Here is a 22,429-nt window from a genome sequence, read left to right on the forward strand (position 1 = left end):
GAAGGGGTTACTTATTTTTGCATCTAAATAAAAGTGGATAAAGTGGTGTGGTAGTTATAAGTGTACTAACATAACTACCACACCACTTTATCCAAGTAAACACTAAACTTAAACAGCAAATAAGCAAACAGAACGCTTAAAAGAAATGCAGCACATTCAACACAAAGACCATAGTACGAAATAGTAGCACAACTAGACCAACAATAGACGTCTAGGGAGAAAAAAAAAGGCAGACGAGTAAAGTCAGCTCAGCAATGCAGTGGATCTCAACATTAGAGCCACCAGACAGCATGAATAAGCAAATACCTTAACAAAGATAGCAACATCTTCTCAGCGCTCAACACCAGACGGTAGGAATAACGTTAGCTAAATCATTGTTCTCCGCCTGCGTAGACTGTAAAGTTTTCCTGACTGCGTGAATACTCTGGGCATTATGCATTCGGCTACTCTGACACACAGAGCACTCCTCCTCATCCGGGGTCTGGTCTCCCCTCCCAGTGATCTGCCGTCTCTTCCATTCTCCTGGTAGAGCATATCCCCCACCTCTCTTCCCTGTCTGCGATACAGCATCTCTCCCTCAAAAACCCATCCAGCCCCGTCAAACTCATACCTGAGGTCGCCCACCAACAACAATCCCGTAGGTTTTTCCTTTTCCGATACTCCGCCCCCAATTACTGTCTGTACTTCTCTCCCAGGCGGAGGTGTTACGCCTTGGAAGTAGCATCAGAGTACAGGAAGCCAAGGAAGTTAGATTGAGACAGTACGAGTTGAAGCCAGCAGACATAGCTTGTGACAGTAGGCGGAGTCACAAGTATACGCAAAACTACAGCAAACGCTATTTGATAGCACTGGTAAAACATTAGAAATAATGCACCGTGACCGCCTAAGCACCTATGCGTGGTCCATCTACAAAAAGTAGTTGGATAGACAGTGCCTTAAAAGGTGAAGGACAAAATATATATATTCTTTTTATTTTTACTTGACAGTTTTTAATGTATGTATTTTTACTTAAGTATTAAAATATACATTTATTTTACCTAAGTACTTTAGCCTAGTACTTTGAACAACACTACTCTCTACTAGGTGAAAACATCTCAGTATGAATTCAACGCCTTCTACTATAACCAGTCCCTCGTAATGACATACTGATTACAATTTACAAGTAATTGGTACTCTAACCGATAGGAGGTTATTCAGTTGTCGGTTCTTCTTTCTACAACTGAGATTAAATATGCAAGCTACTAACAAACAAGCACGCAGTACAGCCATGAGACAGTTTGTTTCGCGTGCATCAATATGGCGACTCCGCGGGGGGGGTGGCTTCAACATTTTGACGTCATGCCGTGTCGCAAGACTGCCTATACTCTGTGTCGCAGGTCTATTTCGCCCTTTTCCGTTTTCTCGGATCGCGTAGTGGATGTGTAGCTTTTTTTCGGTCGTCTCGAATCCGGGTTCATCCGACACCGACACCGATCCCAGCCGCAGCGAACTGCTGCTAATCTCCTGCAGGCATGCCTCCCAAGTTCGACCCCAACGAAATTAAAGTTGGTATGTGAGAGGGTAGAAGAAAATAAAGCTCAAAGGGCTGTGCTTCTATGGCAAAACGATTGCGTTTCTTCACGTCACAGTATAGGCTGAAGCATGGTGCCTACAGGGCATTGTGTAGCGGATCTTCTTTCCGCAATATCACTATTTTGTTCTGGCTGGTAGTAGCAGGTCTTTCTTTCCGTGTTAATCAGGTCGCATTTTGCTTAGCAGTTTCTTCAAACTGTGATAATATCTCTTTGAGGTCCAACCATGTGTTAACTTTTGTGAACCAAAACGCTGGCTGAATCTGCTAACCTGCAAATGATGTGAGGTTTCAGAGAGACCTGAGTTGGCTGTTTAGGATTGTGGAAATTATATATCCGTGTGGGCACTAGGCAGTTCTTGATCCTCAACGTGGAGGCTCTGTTAAGTATTGTGTATGGAAGCCTATTTCCTTCAGATGGTTTTTAGTTTGTTTTCAATGCTCATCCAAACAGGTAGTTTATCACAGTCGTACAAAATAATTGCCGAACTCGTTTGGATTCTCGTTTATTATGACTGTAGTCTTTTCATTAGAAAATGAAAATCTCTGGATGGTACAGGCTGCTGTAATAACCTATTGCACCTTATTTCATTAGCTAAATTGCTTTTTAAAGAGGCTGTCAATTTATCTCGAAATAGTTTAGCATACTGTGTATAAACTGAATGATGCTCTGTTACTGTGGCCTAAATTTGGCATTTGTTCGTAAGTTTTTCTTTCGTGGCATAAATTTCAATCACCTGACCAGATTGCTAGTGAAACATTATTGTTATCCAGTAAAATATACAGAGGGCTTCACAAGTCACATTTTAAAATGCAACCTTTAAACCGCTGATACTAATGTGTGTTTTTGTCCCATGTTGTGTATCGGCAATCAATTCCAAGTTTTTCATTCCTTAGTTATTTTTGGTCTAGTATGTAAGACACTGATAGTTATCCTTTTTTTTGGTTTATTTTATTTTCATATAAACCGCACTGAACCCTGGAAAGAACATATTGGCAATATACAAGATTTGATTTGATGTGGAAGCCATGAAAACAGTTTTGAATGTGGTAGTTATCTTGTACAGAAGGAACCACTGATACATCCACTTAGCTCAATACTTGCACAGTTTGGGTGGCTGAAAATATCATTCAGGATGCTTGCTTCCTCATAGGTTTTGTTTGTAAACTTGGAAATAGATGTGTTCCTCTCTTGGCAACACCTCCTTTAATTTAGGTGTTTTTACTAGTTCATTAAGGGAAGGGAAATGGGACTTGATATACCGCCTTTCTGAGGTTTTTGCAACTACATTCAAAGCGGTTTACATATATTCAGGTACTTATTTTGTACTGGGGCAATGGAGGGTTAAGTGACTTGCCCAGAGTCACAAGGAGCAGCAGTGGGGATCAGAGTCCACTGCACTAACCACTAGGCTGCTACTCATGATTTGATAATAAAGGTAGTGATAAAAAGTAGAAGTTTTAAAGCAAAGTCAAGATGAAAGGAGTACAGACTAGAGAGTAAGGCCATGGATGCATGGCAGTCTCCTTCCGGAAGATGGTGAAGGTAGACATAGTGGAATACAAAAAAGTGCATAGAGGAGCTCTAAGGGTAGGAAAACTGTGTTGGAGAAGAGGTGATTGTCAAGTCCAGGAAGCGAAAGGGGGAAGGAAGGTGAGCTTTCCTCTGTTCTGTAAGCATATGTGGTGTAAACATGCTTTCCTGAATGCTTCCAGTTCAGTAGAATACTCTTTTTAGGAGGTGTCCGTAATACTTTGGAAATCTGTTAACTAACTTTCTGAAAATCTGCTGGGTATCCGGGTCCTAGATTTACCGTTGCTTCTGTCTACTTTAACTTACATAGGACTTATGATTTTAGGTTTTACCTAGTAAACATTCTCAAAAAGAAACAAACCCTAATTATCAGAAAAATAATGTATAATTTATAAATGCCTAATAAGTGAAGTCCAAAATGCATTTAGAACAGCAAAAGAAATACCGTGTTAGGCGTGTTAGAGTTGGGCCTTGAGAAACAGCAGATCAATTTTGAGTATGTTTTTCATATTTTACTTTATAGTTGTCTTTTAGATCAGTTGCTGTTTATGAATGAAAACATGCAATACAAAGTGGTGCCAAGTTGAAGCTACCTTCCCCTGTGCCTGTCTGTGATAAGTGACTGGTATAGTTCAGTGGTGAGCTGACAACAACCCCCTTCTTAGGAAACAGGACTGATCTTTATTCTGTAAACAATCCTGTGCCGAAAGGATGGGGACATAAGGACATTAAATGTCACCTGCTGAGTTGGACCAAAGGTCGGTCAAACAGAATGTCTTGGCAGTGGCCAGTCTGGGACCCAGGTACCCAACAGATCCAGAGAGTAGCTGCATGCTTCGTGCCTTGTGCCTCACTCCCAGGGATAAGTGGACAAGCTTCTAGGGAACTTCATAAAGCTATTAGCTAGGTGTACTTGGGAAAGCCATCAAACACCTTTTAAAACCAAGTTGGGCAACAAAAGTTGTCAAAGTATTATTGTGGAATTGTAATGCATGTTGGCTAATAGATCAATAGTAGTACCAGTGCCATCTACACATTGGTGTCATCTCCTGTTTATTTACATAATAAATTAATAGTTACACTGACCAAGACATTAAAAACATTGAATGTTGTCAAACCTTGTTTCTTTTGTAGTGTACCTGAGGTGCACTGGAGGTGAAGTTGGTGCCACTTCTGCTCTGGCTCCCAAGATTGGACCCCTGGGTTTGGTATGTATTGTAGTGGGCTAGATAGATCCCTTAGGGATGAAGTGGTTATCTTCTCAAGTGTGTTTTGTAATTTTGGGTGATTTAAGTTCAGCCCAGTAACTATCTTACTGAATGTTAAAGGAGGACATTAGCACAGTTTTGGTTTTGGCATTCCTGTCTAGAGTCGAGATTGCTGCTGATGTGGGAGAATCAGGTAAAGACCATTCCTTAGCGTCCCTCTGGACCGGACCAGGATTGGACTGATGGGTTGTGCTCGCCTTCCAGCAGGTGGAGACTAAGAAAAATTCTGACTCCAGAGAGTCAATAAGAGCCCTGGTCATGTGACCTTAGCCTCAGTATTTTCTCAGTCTACAGCAGGCAGGAGGTGAGCACATTAGTCTCTCTCTCTCTCTCTCCTTTTTTTCTCTTCAAGATATTACACATTTCTTTGTCATCAAGCAGATGAATTATGTCCATCAACCAGCAGGGGGAGATAGAGAGCACTCAACTTTTCACAGTACCTCATGGCCAGCCAGCTCCACTGCCTCTTCAGTATTCTCTATCTCCCCAAGCAGGGTGGCTGCAGCTTCTTCGAGCTCCATCAAAAATCTGCCTGGGGGTGGCTCCTGGCTTGCCAGTTGTTAGCCGGGGTGTTAGAGGCTATAGCAGCTTCACTTTGAAGGCACATTGGTTAGCCCTTTCCCTGCCTTACCCATTCCCCCGTGGATGTGGACATATTAGCTTACTTTTCCCTGTCCTTTCCCACTCAGTTGATGCAGGCACATTGGTTCGCCTTTCCCACTCATCTGAGCCTCCGGAGTTCTTATTACCTCTGCTTTCCTCACAGCGTTAAAAAAAAAAAAATGGAACAGAGGTTTTCCTTTGATTCTTCTATGGGACCGGAGCTGTGACACTCGGTAAGGTAAGAGTGTTTTCTATCTCCTCCAGGGTGGGCCCGCAATCGGGGCGTTTTTGGTGCGAAACCGCCATTTTGAATTTTCCCGCCGTTTTCGGCGATGGCTGCAGAGAATGTAAAGCGCTGTTCCCGGTGTGGCAAGCGCAAATCAGCAGCGGGGCTCTGTAAATCGTGCTGTACAGGTGTAAGAGCCGGCCCGAGCATGGCGAGTGATGATTCTTCCCGCTCAGAGCTGGCAGCGGACGCCATTTTGAATTCTCCGCATGGCAGGCCTCCGTAGAGACGGAGAGCCCTGAGCCGGGGGGGGGGGGGGGGACCTCGAATTGAGGCTATTCAGGGAGCGGCTAGCCCCGGACGGGATCTGGGTGCCCATGGTGAGTTTTTCTCCCCTGATTTTGTGTTGTTGCGTAAAGCATACATGCTGAAAAGAGCTCTCCCTCAAGGGTTGTCTGAGGCCCCTTCTATTGTTCCCCCCCCCCCCCCCCCCCCCGCCCGGTGGATTGTGGCCTGGGACTGCCGGTGAGGCTATTTTCCCTGATAATTGGCACAAAAGCGTAGAAGGGCTAATTCCCCTTCAGATTGTGGTGCACCTCCTCTCTCCCCCCCCCCCCCCCCCCCGGTGGTCGGGCTGTGAGGATTCGGAGAGTTCTGGCAGGCCTTCGTAGTCTGACGAGCCAGAGTCAGGTGCAGAATTACCACAGGATCTGGATGATCCCTCCGCGGTGAGGATTTTCCACCGTGATGAGCTGCCAGCGCTTATTTCAGATACCCTACAGGTCCTTTCTATTGAAGAGCCTGACAGTGGCACGGCCTCCTCTGTGAATCCTAGGATGGCTAGTACCAAAAAGCCTGCTCGAGCCTTTCCTTTGCATGACCATCCAAGAGCTTATTTCCGCTCAGTGGGCTGACCCCGAGGGACCTTTGAAAGTTTCCAGGGCTATGGGGCAATTATACCCTCTGCGTGAGGAGCATTTGGCTCGCTTTGCAATGCCTAAAGTAGATGCCCTAGTCACTGTGGTAACAAAGAGAACTACCCTCCCAGTGGAAGGAGGAGTTGCCCTGAAGGATATACAAGACCGTAGGCTGGAATCAGCACTTAAACGGTCCTTTGAAATTGCAGGTCTTACTATTAGGACGTCTGCATGCAGTTGTTATGCTGCTAGAGCCTGCCTGGCGTGGATGCTACAGGCAGTGGAACAGCCCGGAGATGGAGCGGAGCCCTTCTCAGATGTGGCTGCGCGGCTGGAGTCGGCCTTGTTCTTTTTGGCTGATGCCCTTTATGATATTGTCAGAGCTTCGGCTAAACAAATGGCAGTAGCAGTGGCGGCTCGCCGTCTTATTTGGCTAAGACATTGGGCAGCGGACATGGCCTCTAAGCAAAGGTTGGTGAAGTTGCCCTTTCAAGGCCTTCTCCTATTTGGTGAGGAGTTGGGAAAAAAAATTGTTAAAGGCCTGGGAGATCCTAAACCCCAGCGCTTGCCCGAAGATAGGTCGAGGCCTTCCTCCAAGGGCCAGGAGGTCCACTCCTCTTATAGACCTCGCTTCCGTGAAGCTAGAAGGTACCGCCTGGGGCGTTCTGCTGGGTTCACTTCTCGTGCCCATTTTTCAGTAGAGGAACTCCTTTCGCTCGGACAAGCGTTCCGCAGCCACCGGCTCTAGGCCTGGAGTTCAGGGGCGACCCTCTCAATGATGGTGCGCTGGCCCCCTCCTCGCTTCCTGTCATCGGAGGACGTCTTTCCCTCTTTTTCGAGGAGTGGGCCAATATTTCCTCAGATCAGTGGGTTCTGGACCTGATCAGAGATGGCTACAGAATAGAATTCAACGCCCCAGTAAGAGACGTGTATGTGGAGTCCCGATGCGGTTCTGCCGCCAAACGGGCGGCGGTAGAGGAGACTTTTCAAGGTCTGATTCAGTTAGGGGCCGTGTCCCCGGTACCTCCCGCCGAACACGGCTACGGCCGATACTCCATCTACTTTGTGGTGCCGCAAAAAGGAGGGTCTTTTCGCCCTATTCTGGACTAAAAAGAATTAAACAAGTTCCTGAGAGTGCGGCATTTCCACATGGAAACCCTGCTCTCCGTCATTGCTACGGTACAGCCAGGAGAGTTTCTCACGTCTCTAGACCTGAAAGAAGCTTACTTGCACATACCAATTTGGCCCTGCACCAGAAGTTTTTGAGGTTTGCGGTGTTGGGAAAACATTTCCAGTTCCGGGCCTTGCCTTTTGGCCTCGCCTCAGCTCCCCGAACCTTTTCGAAGGTAATGGTGGTAGTAGCTGCTTTGCTCAGATGAGAAGGTATCAGGGTTCCCCCGTACCTAGACGACTGGCTCATCAGAGCAGACTCTGTAACAGGAAGCTATCAAGCTACAGCCAGAGTGGTCTCACTACTTCAATCGCTAGGCTGGGTCGTCAACATGGCCAAAGTCACCTGATCCCTTCGCAATCTCTAGAATGTTTGGGGGCCAGGTTCGACACAGACTCGGGCTATGTATACCTACCCGAGCTAAGGCGGTGCAAGCTTCAGAATCAGGTCCGTCTGCTCCTGAGGATGCCCCGCCTGCGAGCTTGGGACATTGTCCAGCTGCTGGGATCGATGACAGCCACATTGGAAGTGGTGCCCTGGGCGAGAGCGCACCTGAGACCTCTACAGTATTCCCTACTTCAAAGATGGTCTCCAGTTTCTCAGGATTATCAATGCAGACTTTTTTGGCTCCCTGCGGCCCGACTCAGCATGGAGTGGTGGCTCTCAGACAGCATGCTGCAGCGAGGAATGCCGCTGGCGCTCCCCGATTGGTGTCTAGTAGTTACAGATGCTAGCCTGAAGGGCTGGGGCTCACATTGCAAGGGGAAGCATGCCCAGGGTCTATGGAAACTCGAGGAGTCGGAGTGGTCCATCAACCGCCTGGAGTTGAAAGCGGTGTTTCAGGCACTTCTGGCCTTTCAAGTGACCCTGGAAGGCTTGGCTGTCAGAGTGATGTCGGACAACACGACAGCAGTGGCCTACATAAGTCGACAAAGCAGCACTCAGTGCAGAGCACTGGCCGCGCAGGCCGAACAGATTTGCCACTGGGCCGAGCTGCATCTTCAGTTTCTGTCGGCAGCTCACATTGCAGGTCAGAGCAACGTGCAAGCCGATTATCTAAGCAGGCATCAGATAGATCCAGCAGAATGGGAACTAGCAGATGAAGTATTCCTGCAGATATGTGCCAAATGGGGCAAGCCCGTGATGGATCTTATGGCGACAAGTTCAAATGCCAAAGTCCCGTGCTTCTTAAGCAGACAGAGAGATCCTCGCTCGGCAGGGTTGGATGCCTTGACTCAGCCCTGGCCTCCGGGCCTACTATATGTGTTCCCTCCGTGGCCCTTGATAGGGCGCGTGCTCCTGCGGATTCGGCTGCACCCAGGAGAAGTGGGCCTCATTGCCCCGAATTGGCTCAGGAGGCCTTGGTATGCGGACCTCCGACAAATGCTAATGGAGGCTCCCCTTCCTTTACCTCTGGTACCGAACCTGTCACAGGGCCCGGTAGCCATGGAGGACACCTGCCGCTTTGGTCTTAAGGCATGGTGATTGAGAGGGCGCAATTGAGGGACAAAGGCTATTCAAACACAGTCATTTCCACTCTCCCGCAGGTCCGCAAGCGTTCCACTTCCGTGGCTTATGCCAGGATTTGGCACCAGTTTGAGTCTTGGTGTGGTTCAAAAGCGGTCACACCCATGCGGGCTCCTGTCTTGCTGATTCTGGACTTTTTGCAGGATGGTGTACAAATAGGCTTGGCCTATAATTCCCTGCGGGTTCAAGTGGCAGCGTTGGCCTCCCTTCGTGGTAAGGTTGAAGGCGTGTCTTTAGCTGCTCAACCAGATGTGGCACGGTTTCTTAGTGGGGTGCTTTAGCTCCGGCCTTCTGTGCGAGCACCCTGTCCAGTTTGGAACCTGGGGCTAGTTTTGAAGGCCCTGCAGGCTTCTCCTTTTGAGCCGCTTCGGCGAGCATCGGAGAAAGATTTGACACTAAAGGCAGTTTTTCTTGTGGCCATTACTTTGGCGAGACGGGTGTCAGAGCTCCAGGCGCTGTCCTGTAGAGACCCATTTCTGCAATTCTCAGAGTACGGGGTCACGGTTCGGATCGTGCCTTCATGCCTAAGGTGGTTTCAGCGTTTCACCTAAACCAGCCTATTTTTTTGCCCTCCATTGATATGGAGGAGTTTCCAGAATCTTTTGGGCAGTTGCACCTGTTGGATGTGCACAGGACTCTGCTGCAGTATCTGCGAGTTACTATCTCTTTCAGGATCTATGATCATCTGTTTGTTTTGCTATCAGGTCCTCGCAGAGGGTCTCCAGCGTCTAAAGCCACTATTGCCCGCTGGCTCAAAGAAACTATCTTTTCAGCTTATCTGCTTGCCGGCCGGTCTCCACCTGGCATTCTACCAGAGCGATTTCTTCCTCTTGGGCTGAAACGCGGCGTTCCAACACGGGACAACCTAAGCTAAGTGCCAGGGAATTTTTGCTGTTGATGTCGAGCTGCTTGCAACCTTGCTGCTTGCGCAATGCTTGGGGTGCTCAGAGTTAAAGATTGAGCGGAGACCCGAAGAAAACTATCGCTGCTAAGCTACCAAAACAGATTGCTGCTGACGAGACCCTGCTTAAGCACAGCTTCAGCGACCCAGAAAACACTCGCAGTTTGTCTGTCTACCACCTGTTGCATGCTTCATTGCTCGAATGCCATGTATGCACTGCTCTCTAATTATAGGACACCGCTTTATTTGTGGGGCGCTGCTTCAGTGACCAAAGCACTCTTGCAATTCATCTGTTATTGCCTATATGCAGTCTTGCATCCTTACTCTACCTGAAAACCAATTTTCCAGCTTCTCCCTGCTTGCTCCAGTCCGCTAATCCAGCGTCTCCCTGCTTGCTCCAGTCCATCGGCTCCAGCGTGTTCCAGCTTGTTCCAGTCCGCTTGCTCCAGTTTTTCCCCTGCTTGTTCCAGTCTGTCAGCACCAGTGGGTTCCAGTCCGCCTGATCCAGTTTTCCCCCTGCTTGTTCCAGTCTATCGGCTCCACTGTGTTCCAGTCCGCCTGATCCAGCTTCTCCCTGTTTGCTCCAGTCCACTGGCTCCAGCATGTTCCAGTCCGCCTGATCCAGCTTCTCCGTGTTTCTCCAGTCCACTGGCTCCAGCATGATCCAGCTTGTTCCAGTCCGCCATTCCAGCCTTCCCCCTGCCTGTTCCAGTCCATCGGCTCAAGTATGTCCCGGTCCGTCTGCTCATCCTGACACAGTTCATCTGTTCCCGCTTGTTCCAGCTTGTCCATCTGTTCCTGCCTGTTCCGGCTTGTTCCTGCTTGTTTCAGCTTGTTCCGGCTTGCTCCAATCCATCTGCCTGTTAACACCGAGTAACCTGCCTGCCTGCTTGCGAGCCTCTCAGCCATTGACTTACCTACCTGCCTGCTAGCTTGTCAGCCATTGACTTACCTAATCGCCAACCCAAAACCTAGCTTCAAGCCCTATCTATCTGCTTAACACCTCAGTCATTACATAGTCACATATTAACACCTGTTAACTGCTTAACACCTCAGTCACTATATAGTCACCTGTTACACCTCAGTCACCACCTATGGCCCCTGTCCATGTTCTCTTCCTTGCCCTGTCCCTTCCTAATCTTCTTTCCCCCCCACTCCCAGTGTCTACCATTAGAACTACCCGCTGCCCTCCCACCCTGCCCGCCACCGCAATACCCTATTCACCTCCATCCCTCACCTCACCATCCCTCTTGTTCCCCTCCTCCTTCCTGGCTCTCAACCTTCGGCACTTCCTTCCTGCCATTAACCCATCCCCTTTCCTCCTAAGTACACGTCACCTTTGTTGCCCGACCTCCCCCACCCTCCTCCGCACTCTCTTGCTCCTCCTCCTGCTATCCGCGGGAGACATTAACCCTAATCCAGGTCCCCCTCACCTGTCCCCATCCTATCCTTGCGAACGATCCCGGGATGTCTCCAATCTCGGCTCTATTCCCCTCCTTCCCCCCTCCTCCCTCCCCTTCTCATGCGCCTTGTGAAATGCCCACTCAGTCTGCAACAAACTGTCTCTCACCCACGATCTCTCTATCTCTCGCTCCCTTCAACTGCTCGCCCTAACCGAAACCTGGATCTCCCCGGAAGACTCTGCCTCAGTTGCAGCCCTCTGCCATGGAGGCTATCTCTTCTCCCACACGCCCCACCCAGTTGGCCGCGGCGGAGGCGTTGGGCTACTACTCTCACCCTCCTGTAGTTTCCAACCCCTCCACCTACCGCAGTCTCACTGCTTCTCATCCTTTGAAGCCCATTCCATCCGGCTATTCTACCCGCTGCCACTCAGAGTGGCAGTCATTTACCGCCCCCCTGATAAATCCTTCCCTTCCTTCCTTACCGACTTTGATGCTTGGCTCTCTGTCTTTCTTGACCCCTCATCTCCGTCCCTCATTCTCGGAGACTTTAACATACATGCTGATGACCTATCCGACCCCCATGCTTCTAAGTTCCTCACCCTAACATCCTCCTTTAACCTCCAGCTGTGCTCCACCACCCCTACTCACCGTGACGGCCATTGTCTTGACCTCGTCCTCTCCTCCTCCGGCTCACTCCCCAATTTCCACGTCTCAGCTCTTCCTCTCTCCGACCATCACCTGATCACATTCACACTTCTTCAACCCCCCCCTCCACCCCATCCAACTTTAACCACCACCTCCAGGAACCTCCAGGCTATTGACCCCTCCACCTTATCATCTGCTATCTCTAATCTCCTCCCTTCCATCACGTCCTCCGAAACTGTCGACAAAGCAGTCTCCGCTTACAATACCGCTCTCTCCTCTGCTTTGGACACCCTCGCGCCATCCATCTCCCGTCCCACAAAGCGCACCAATCCCCAGCCCTGGCTGACTTCTTGCATCCGTTAACTTCGCTCCTGCACCCGATCCGCTGAGCGCCTCTGGAGGAAATCTCGTAACCTTTCTGACTTCCTCCACTACAAATTCAAGCTATCCTCCCTCCACTCCTCCCTATTCCGTGCAAAACAGGACTATTACACCCAATTGACAAATTCTCTCAGCTCCAACCCTTGTCGTCTCTTCACCACCCTTAACTCCCTCCTTAAAGTGACCCCCGCTCCTACTCCCCCTTCTCTCTCTCCTCAATCACTGGCCGACTATTTCCGCGACAAAGTGCAAAAGATCAACCTTGAGTTCACGACCAAGCCACCACCTCCTCTTCACCCTTTAACCCTCAACCAACCTACCCAGGTCTCTTTCTCCTCTTTTCCTGAGATCACCGAGGATGAAACTTCCCGCCTTCTTTCCTCCTCGAAATGCACCACCTGTTCCTCTGATCCCATCCCCACCAACCTACTCAACACCATCTCCCATACTGTCACCCTCTCTATCTGTCACATCCTCAACCTCTCTCTCTCCACTGCAACTGTCCCTGACACCTTCAAGCTTGCCGTTGTCACACCTCTCCTCAAAAAACCTTCACTTAACCCTACCTGCCCCTCCAACTACCGCCCCATCTCTCTTTTACCCTTCCTTTACAAAATACTTGAGCGCGCCGTTCACAGCCGCTGCCTTGATTTTCTCTCCTCTCATGCCATCCTCGATCCGCTTCAATCCGGTTTTCGCCCTCTGCACTCGACAGAAACGGCACTCTCTAAAGTTTGCAATGACCTGCTGCTCCTGGCCAAATCCAGAGGTCACTACTCCATCCTCATCCTCTTCGATCTTTCTGCCGCGTTTGACACTGTCAATCATGATTTACTTCTTGCCACGCTGTCCTCTTTTGGGTTCCAAGGCCCTGTCCTCTCCTGGTTCTCCTCTTATCTCTCCCACCGCACCTTCAGGGTACACTCCCATGGATCTTCCTCCACTCCCATCCCACTATCTGTTGGAGTTCCCCAGGGATCTGTCCTTGGACCCCTTCTCTTCTCAATCTACACCTCTTCCCTGGGCTCGCTGATCTCGTCTCATGGTTTTCAGTATCATCTTTATGCTGATGACACCCAGCTATACCTCTCCACACCTGACATCACCGCGGAGACCCAGGCCAAGGTATCTGCCTGTTTATCCGACATTGCGGCATGGATGTCCAACCGCCACCTGAAGCTGAACATGTCCAAGACCGAGCTCCTCGTCTTTCCTCCTAAACCCACTTCTCCTCTTCCTCCACTCTCTATCTCAGTTGATAACACCCTCATCCTCCCCGTCCCATCTGCCCGCAACCTCGGAGTCATCTTCGACTCCTCCCTCTCCTTCTCTGCGCATATCCAACAGACTGCCAAGACCTGTCGCTTCTTCCTCTTCAACATCAGCAAAATTCGCCCTTTCCTCTCTGAGCACACCACCAGAACTCTTGTCCACGCTTTCATTACCTCTCGCCTTGATTACTGCAACTTACTCCTCACCGGCCTCCCACTCAGCCATCTATCCCCCCTTCAATCCGTTCAGAATGCTGCTGCACGTCTTATATTCCGCCAAAACCGATATACTCGTATCACTCCTCTCCTCAAATCACTTCATTGGCTTCCGATCAGATATCGCATACAATTCAAGCTCCTCCTCCTTACCTACAAATGCACTCAGTCTGCGGCTCCTCACTACCTCTCCACCCTCATCTCCCCCTATGTTCCCGCCCGTAATCTCCGCTCACAGGACAAAGCCCTTCTCTCAGTATCCTTCTCTACCACTGCCAACTCCAGGCTCCGTTCATTCTGCCTTGCCTCACCCTATTCCTGGAACAATCTTCCTTTACCCATACGCCATGCCCCCTCCCTACCCATATTCAAATCTCTGCTTAAAACTCACCTCTTCAATGCTGCCTTCAGCGCCTAACCGCTCGAGAAATATAGAATGCCCCAATCTATCCACCCTATCAGATTAACTGTTCACTCGTCCTCTAGATTGTTCACTTGTCTTTAGATTGTTCTCTTGTCTTTTAGATTGTAAGCTCTTTGAGCAGGGACTGTCCTTCTATGTTTAAATTGTACAGCGCTGCGTAACCCTAGTAGCGCTTTAGAAATGTTAGTTAGTAGTAGTAGTAGTAGTGAAACTGGAGCACTCTTGTCAAGAGATATGCAGTGCAGCAACATGGGCTTCTAAGCTCTCTTTTGCCCGACATTACAGGCTGGATGTGGCTGCTAGGAGGGATGCGCGTTTTGGAACACAAGTGCTAGCGCGTGGTGTGACCTGTTCCCACCCTATATAGGGATTGCTTTGTTACATCCCATACGTAATGGCTTCATCTGCTTGATGTCAAGGAAGGGAAAATTAGGTTCTTACCTTGGTAATTTTCTTTCCTTTAGTCATAGCAGATGAAGCCATGAGTCCTCCCTGTATGATTGTCTGTATGCTGTGAATCTGTTTCAGGTTCTGTTCTTGTTTCCTGAAGTTCCTTCCTTGGGAGAAAGTTGGAAAACAGTCTTCATTCCCTCCTTTTGACTTCATGCCCTTGTTAAGGGGCCATCGTTCGCTGTGAGGAAAGTTCATGTTATTCCCATTGCGGTTTGCCATACCGCTTTGGAAGCTTCAAATACTGAAGAGGCAGTGGAGCTGGCTGGCCATGAGGCACTGTGAATAGTTGAGTGCTCTCTATCTCCCCCTGCTGGTTGATGGACACAACCCATACGTAATGGCTTCATCTGCTATGACTAAAGGAAAGAAAATTACCAAGGTAAGAACCTAATTTTCCCATTCCTATTAGTTCTTCTGTGCCTGGAGAATCTCAGTTAGAGGCTTGGCAGATAGGGCTTCTTTTCTTTTCTTTCTTTGCCAGCCTTTGGGGTGTTAAACTCTGGTGTCCCGAGTCCCTTTACCCCTTCCTCCCCATCGCCCTTGCTTAGCTGGGAAGGGCTAGCTACCCTTTCACTGAAAGGTGTACTTCCTTTGGGAGAGGCAGCCATTATTAAGTAATATAGGAAATAAAGAGCATTATAAGGCAATGTCTTTTTCTTTTCCCTCAGTTATAACGAGCAGTCAGCTCAGTTGTGTTCTAGGGCTCTTCTGGACTGCATGAAAATAATTATTTCAAAGTGATCTTGCCTTTGGGAGAGGCAGCCAGTATTCTTTATTTCTTCTCAGTATCAGAACAGAGAAGCAGTCCTTCCCCATTGACTTAACGAACAGGCAGCTCCGGTTACTGTTCTGTGTGTGTGTGTGTGCTATTTTACCTGCTCAGCTGTTAAAAAAAAAAACCTTTCAGCTTCATTTTTTGCTTTCCTTCTGTCCGAGTTTTGGAGTTATCTATATAATTGATTCGTTGGTTGTCGGTTCACAGCGGGGCCTTTATTTAAAAAAAAAATAAGTAGTTGTAACGAAGTAAAGGCTCAAACCGTTTAGGTGCTTGCACGCGTTTTGCTGCGATGTCTCAAAAGCTCAAGTGCTGCGCTGTCTGTCAGCGTCGGGGGGGTTATCGCCTCCGGCGCTTGTAAATATTGCAGGGCGCTGGATGGAGCGTCGGGTTCTGCTCTCCCTTCAGTCTCGGGGTCTACTTCCACAGCCTTTGCCGTCGCGGTCGGCTCCAGTTGTTACGAAGGAGCCAGGCGCGCCCCCGGAGGCCGGTACATCGAAATTGGCGCGATCGGTGTCCATTTTGAATGTCGCTCCGTCTTCGTCGGATGATCAGTCAGCTACAGGCGGCCATGGCTCATTTCCTACCCCCTTATACTTTTAATAGTAAGTAGCCCTTTTAGATGACTATATATACTGCATTTGGACAGCCACTTAGATTTTTGTGGGTGAATATGTAGTGCACAGTGGTGGTCTCATTCATAATATTTTTTTTTCTCATGTCAGGATATCCACCCATATGTTACATATCCGTTTTCTTCCACAAGCAGGGTAGCAGTCAGGCATTTTTTTTTTTGGCTGCTGTTTCTGTAAACAAAGGAGTATGGGGCAGGATTGCATCCTAGATGTCACTAGTGGCAAGCTAAGCATGAGTAGGCCAGGCTCACCACTGAGAGGGGGACCTGACATCATATGAGTGGTGATAGTAGCCAGATTAAAAAAAAAAAGAGGACAAAAGCCACAGAAAATGTTCTTGTAGCAGTCACAGGCAGTCTAATATGCATGGTACTTGGGTGTATATTTCTTCTCATAACATAGTTATTTCAATAGTATAAATATCTATTTTGTGCAACTGCAGCGGCTGGTATATTATCAAGGGGCTATAGCCATTTCTGGCAATTCTATTCCTTCTCGTATATGACATATTTTCTATGGGTACATGTTTAATTTTTCTGTTCTCATCTCTCTGGCTTCAGGAGAAGAAGTAATATGTGGATGACTCCCTTTGCATTCTTCGCTATCTCCTCCTATGTGGCCAGTAGCCTAGGACCTAACTGTATCAGGTGAGGCTTTGTAGTTCAGGACCCCTATTTTACACTTTCTGCAGCTCAGGAGGAGCTATATTTCCTCTGTCCAGTGGGGAAGCTATGCCTTACACTTCGTCCAGTTCCGTTCAGGCATCTGTCTACAGGCTACCTGTAGCTATCCCTGCACTGCAGACACGGTAGAAGACAATTTACAGAAGCTCTCAGCTTTTCAAGCTAGTTGCCCACTCTCTTCTTTACATTACGGGCGCGGTCGTTATGCCTTTGGCTTTGTAGTTCCCAGGAAGGAGAAGGTTCCTTCGTCCTATTTTAGTTTGCAAGGCCGCCAGTTGCGCTTTTTCAAAGTCACAAGGGTCGTATAGAGGCCCTTCGATCCGTCATGGTAGCTGTTGCAGGACAGTGTTTTAACGGTCTTTGATCTGAAGGCAGTTTATCTGCATAGGACCGGTCTCCATAGTTGCAGGACAGTGTTTTAACGGTCTTTGATCTGAAGGCAGTTTATCTGCATAGGACCTGTCTCCAAGGCTGTTGTGCGGTTTGTGGTTCTGGGACACCATTTTTCGGTTTCGGCCTCTACCGTGTGGTCTCGCAACAGTCCTTCCCACTTTCACCAAAGTCTTGATGCTGGTGGCAGTGGCTCTCAGGAAACAAAGCATTTTAGTTTCCCGTATGTAGATGACTGGCCATTCAGGAAACTTCTTATCAAGACACTCAGCAGATCTCAGACCGAGTGGTACCATATTTTTTTCCAGTTCTTAGGTTGGCTAGTATTATTTAGCGGTTGCCTTTGACACGGCGTGCGGTCGTGGGTTTCTTCTTCCCCAGGACAGAGTTTTCCAGCTGCGATCTCAGATTCAAGGATTATTTCTAGGTCGCGGTCTTTATGTTCCACATTATATTCAGGTTCGGTTCCATGGCAGCGATTGTACAGATAGTTTCCTGGACCAGACCTTTCGGAAGGTCTCTCTAATTTTCTCCCCTATCTAGATAGTCCTCTAGGACGGAATCCCTTCAGCTGAGGTGGTCTCTGCATTCTCAGCAGCGCAGCAGTCTGTTCTGGTGGTTGAGCTTGACGAATCTCACTGCAGGTATACCCTTAGAGTATATATAGTGGACAGTTTTTAGCGATCGTTATCAGTCTCTGCGGCTGGGGAGCCCATTGTTTACGCAGGATACCGCATGTTCTGTGGTCTCCTTTGGCAACTTTCCACTCCTTCGATTTCTTGGAATTCAGAGCAATTTGTCTAGCTCTGGAGGAGTTTTCGCTCCCTAGTATCTAGCAAGGAGGTGAGAGTTCTGTCAGACCCATGGCAGTGCCCTATGTCATCCGTCAAATAGTGGATTTTTCTCTCTTATCTCACCCTAGATCCAGGGGAATGGACTCTCAGCTCTTGAGCGTTTTCAACTGATAGTAGCTCAGTGGGACACAACAGTTTGTTTTCTCTCTTTCCTCACAGGTTCCTTGCTTCTTCGTTCGCCGATAACACTCGACAGCGGCAGAGGTAGACGCCCTCTTACAGCAGTGGTCTTCCGGGCTTCTCGATGTGTTTCCTCCATAGCTTTTCTATGTGTTTCCTCCATAGCTTTTCTATGTGTTTCCTCCATAGCTTCTCTTGGGTCCTTTTTTGCATAAGATCGAGAAACATGGGGGTTCGGTAGTTCTGGTAGCTCCAAATTGAGCCTGAAGTCTGTGATACACGGATCTTCAGCGTCTTTCTCGGCGTCTCCTCTACATCTTCCTGTTCGCAAGGACCTTCTATCAATAGGTCTGATCTTTCATCCACACTAGGCTTGATTTTGTCTTATGGTTTGGCTCTTCTGATGGCTTGATTAGCTAAGAGACCATTTTTTCCGTTTCAGTCATTTTTACTATGCTGCGGTCGCGTCGTCAAGCCACGTCTCTCACTCATATTTGTTCTTGGTAAATTTTTTTTTTTTTTTTTTTTTTTTTGAAGCTTGTTGTTCAGCTGTAGGTTTTCATAAAAGATTTCCCTCCTTTTCTCTTCTCCTGCAAGTTGCAGCTCTTTCCTGTTTCTGAGGTCAGATATGGGGTAACTTTTTACCCCGTCCTTTTGGAGCTCTCTCGTTTTCTTCAAGGGAGTTAGTCTCTTTCGCCCGACTGTCTGAGAGAAAGTTATTTTCATCTTGAAATCTCAATCTTCTTCTCTTTTTGGGCTTGTTTCCATTAAGGTTTTCTCTCTTAAGACGCTGTTTTTAGTAGCCATTGCTTCAACTAGGAGTGTCTCGGAGCTGCACGTTTCTTTCATGCAGGTCTCCATTTTTTCTTTTTGGAATTTTTTCCAAGGAGCAAGTTGGTCTATGTCTCCAGTACTGCTACATCTGGTTCCTTCTTTTCGGTCTACCGTAGTTTCGTGTTTTCATCTTTCTCAATCAGTTTTTTCTCTGGTCTAGGGTCTCCAGGCGTGGAAGATCACTGGAAATTAAATACTTTAGATCTTATCAGAGCTCTTAGTTATTAAGAGAGCTGTTACATGCTATTTGCAAGATATTGAACATTTTCGGCGCTCTGATCCTCTTTCTGTCCTTCTAGCCAATCGGCGTAAGGGTTTGGTAGTTGGTCATTTCTCACACTCTATATCTCGATGGATTAAGTAAATGAGAATTTCTACTTATCTTCTCTCCAGGACAGCAGTTCCAGAGACTATTAAACCATATTCCACGACTTGAGAAGCGGTTTTTTTCCTTGGCAGACCGATTTTTAGTGCCCTCAGAGCACATTTGTAAGGTGGCAACATGGGCTTAGCTTCATTCTTGGTCTGGTTAATACAGACTGGCTGTTCATTGTTGCCAGGAGACGGTCTTTGCAACTCGAGTATTCCTTGTCATCAAGCAGATGAAGCCATTACGTATGGGTTGTGTCCATCAACCAGCAGGGGGAGATAGAGAGCACTCAAATTTCACAGTGCCACATGGTCAGCTAGCTCCACTGCCTCTTCAGTATTCTCTGTCTCCCCAAGCAGGGTGGTTGCAGCTTGATCAAGCTCCTTAAAAAATCTGCCTGGGGGTAGCTCCTGGCTTGCCAGTTGTTAGCCGGGGTGTCAGAGGCTATAGCAGCTTCACTTTAAAGGCACATAGGTTAGCCCTTTCCCTGCCTTACCCATCCCCCCAGTGGATGTGAGCACATTATTCACTTTTCCCTGCTCTTTCCCACTCTATACTTGGTGGATGCAGGCACATTGGTTCGCCTTTCCCTGCCTTTCCCACTGTTCTGTACCTCCAGAGTTGATTGTTTTCTGACTCCTCCGGGGAGGGCCCGCGATTGGGACGTTTTTGGAGCGAAGCCACCATTTTGAATTTTCCACCGTGTTTTGGCGATGGCTGCAGAGAGTGTTAAGCGCTGTTCCAAGTGTGGCAAGCGCAGATCAGCAGCGGGGCTCTGTAAAACGTGCTGTTCAGGCATAACTGCCGGCCCGAGCATGGCGAGCGATGATTCTTCCCGCTCGGTGGAGCTGGCAGCGGGCGCCATTTTGAAAGCACCACATGGCGCAACCCCCGCTAAGGCGGAGGGTCTGGAGACTGGAGGGGGCCCTCGAATTGAGGCTGGCCAAAGAGCTACTAGCCCCGGACTGGAACCGGGTGCCCAGGGCGAGTTTTTCTCCCCTGACTTTGTATTATTGCTTCATAATGCATATATGCTTAAAAGAGCTCAGCCACAGGGGTTTTCTACGGCCCCCCTTACTGCCCCTCCGGTGGATGCAGGCCTGAGATTGAGGCGTTTTTCCCTGATAGCTGGCCGCAAGAGAAGTGCAGAAGGGTAAATTCCCCTTCAGAGAGTGGCACCCCCCCCCCCCCCCCGTGGTTGGGATGTGGTGACTGAGGGGTCTGGCAGGCCCTCGTGGCCAGAGGAAGGTGCAGAAGGGCCACTGGATCCAGATGATCCGTCCGCAGTGAGGATTTTCCACCGCGAGGAGCTGCCAGCGCTTATTTCAGATTGTCTTACAGGCCCTCTCTATTGAAGATCCTGGGAGTGGCGTGGCCTCCTCTGGAAATCCGAGGATGGCAAGTACCAAAAAGCCTGCTCGAGCCTTTCCTTTGCATGACTCCATCCAAGAGCTTATTTCAGCTCAATGGGCTGACCCCGAAGGACCTTTGAAAGTTTCCAGGGCTATGGGGCAATTATTCCCTCTGAGTGAGGAGCATTTGGCTTGCTTTGCAATGCCTAAGGTGGATGCCCTAGTCACAGCTGACACAGAGAACTACCCTCCCGGTTGAAGGAGGTGTTGCCGTGAAGGACATGCAAGACCGTAGACTGGAATCAGCACTTAAACGGTCCTTTGAAATTGCTGGTCTTACTATTCGGGCGTCTGCATGCAGTTGTTATGCTGCTGGAGCCTGCCTGGCATGGTTGCAACAAGCAGTGGAACAGCCCGGTGATGGAGCGGAGCCCTTGTCTGAAGTGGCTCCACGAATGGAGTCGGCCTTGTCCTTTTTGGCTGACGCCCTTTATGATATTGTCAGAGCTTCGGCTAAACAGATGGCTGTAGCAGTGGCGACTCGCTGTCTTCTGTGGCTAAGGCATTGGGCTGTGGACATGGCCTCTAAGCAAAGGTTGGTGAAGTTGCCCTTTCAAGGCCTTCTCCTGTTGGGTGAGGAGTTGGAGAAAATTGTGAAAGGCCTGGGAGATGCTAAACCCCAGCGCTTACCCGAGGATAGGCTGCGGCCTCCCTCCAAGGGTCAGGCGGTTCACTCCTCTTATAGACGTAGCTTCCGTGAAGCTAGAAGGTACCACCCGGGGCATTCTGCTGGGTCCACTTCTCGTGGCCGGTTTTCAGCAGAGGAACTCCTTTCGCTCGGACAAACGTTCCGCAGCAGCAAGCTCAAGACCTGGAGTTCAAGGGTGACCCTCTCAATGAGGGTGCGCCGGCCCCCTCCTCGATTCCTGTTATAGGAGGACGTCTTTCCCTCTTGGAGTGGGCCAAGATTACCTCAGATCAGTGGGTCTTGGACCTGATCAGAGAAGGATACCGAATAGAATTCGATGCCCCGATAAGAGACATATTTGTGGAGTCCCGATGCGGTTCTGTCGCCAAACGGGCGGCGGTAGAGGAGACCTTACAAGGTTTGATTCACATTGGGGGCGGTTTCCCCCGGTACCTCCTGCCGATTTTGGCTGCGGCCGCTACTCCATTTACTTTGTGGTGCCGCGAAAAGGTGGGTCTTTTCGCCCTATTCTGGACTTAAAATAATTAAACACGTCCCTGAGAGTGCGGCATTTTCACATGGAAACCCTGCGCTCCGTCAGTGCGGCGGTACAGCCAGGAGAGTTTCTCACGTCTGGACCTGAAAGAAGCTTACTTGCACATTCCAATTTGGCCCCCGCACCAGAGGTTTCTGCGGTTTGCGGTGATGGGAAAACATTTCCAGTTTCGGGCCTTGCCTTTTGGCCTCGCCACAGCTCCCTGAACCTTTTCCAAGGTAATGGTGGTAGTAGCTGCTTTTCTCAGGCGAGAAAGTATCCGGGTTCACCTGTACCTAGACTACTGGCTCATCAGAGCGGACTCTGCAACAGAGAGCCATCAAGCTACAGCCAGAGTGGTCTCAGTACTGCAATCTCTGGGCTGGGTCGTCAATGTAGCCAAAGGTCACCTGACCCCCTCGCAGTCTCTAGATATTTAGGGGCACGGTTTGACAGAGACTCGGGATATGTATTCCTACCCGAGCAAAGGCGGTGTAAGCTTCAGAATCAGGTCCGTCTGCTCCTGAGGATGCCCTGCCCGCGAGCTTGGGACATTGTCCAGCTGTTGGGATCGATGAAGGCCACCTTGGATTTTGGTGCCCTGGGCGAGAGTGCACCTGAGACCTCTGCAGTATTCCCTGCTTCAACGATGGTCTCCAGTATCTCAGGATTATCAATGCAGA

At 49.0% G+C, this 22,429-nt stretch overlaps 2 protein-coding genes and 1 non-coding gene across 4 annotated transcripts in view; 2 read left to right on the forward strand and 1 right to left on the reverse strand.

The window, feature by feature from the left end:
* The window catches only part of LRSAM1 (leucine rich repeat and sterile alpha motif containing 1), a 1,377,704-nt gene extending 1,376,478 nt beyond the window's left edge, over positions 1–1,226 (reverse strand). The window contains exon 1 of one of the 2 annotated variants that reach the window (XM_030206572.1): positions 1,180–1,226. The gene's annotated coding sequence lies outside the window, so the exon portion shown is untranslated. Of the gene's footprint in view, positions 1–610; positions 710–1,179 lie in introns of those variants that run through there. The other variant, XM_030206573.1, reaches the window with a different exon arrangement.
* A 154-nt stretch (positions 1,227–1,380) lies between these two features.
* Positions 1,381–22,429, forward strand: part of RPL12 (ribosomal protein L12) — a 130,871-nt gene continuing 109,822 nt past the window's right edge. The window contains exons 1-2 of the mRNA XM_030206574.1: positions 1,381–1,548; positions 4,239–4,312. Coding sequence (XP_030062434.1) covers positions 1,512–1,548; positions 4,239–4,312 — 111 coding nt within the window. The 5' untranslated portion in view covers positions 1,381–1,511. The remainder of the gene's footprint in view (positions 1,549–4,238; positions 4,313–22,429) is intronic.
* Positions 3,697–3,827, forward strand: LOC115473628. The gene has a single exon (XR_003942720.1). It is a non-coding gene; the product is annotated as a small nucleolar RNA SNORA65 (small nucleolar RNA).

The sequence above is a fragment of the Microcaecilia unicolor genome, chromosome 6 (genome assembly GCF_901765095.1).
Source record: "Microcaecilia unicolor chromosome 6, aMicUni1.1, whole genome shotgun sequence".
In the NCBI taxonomy this organism is placed as follows: domain Eukaryota; kingdom Metazoa; phylum Chordata; class Amphibia; order Gymnophiona; family Siphonopidae; genus Microcaecilia; species Microcaecilia unicolor.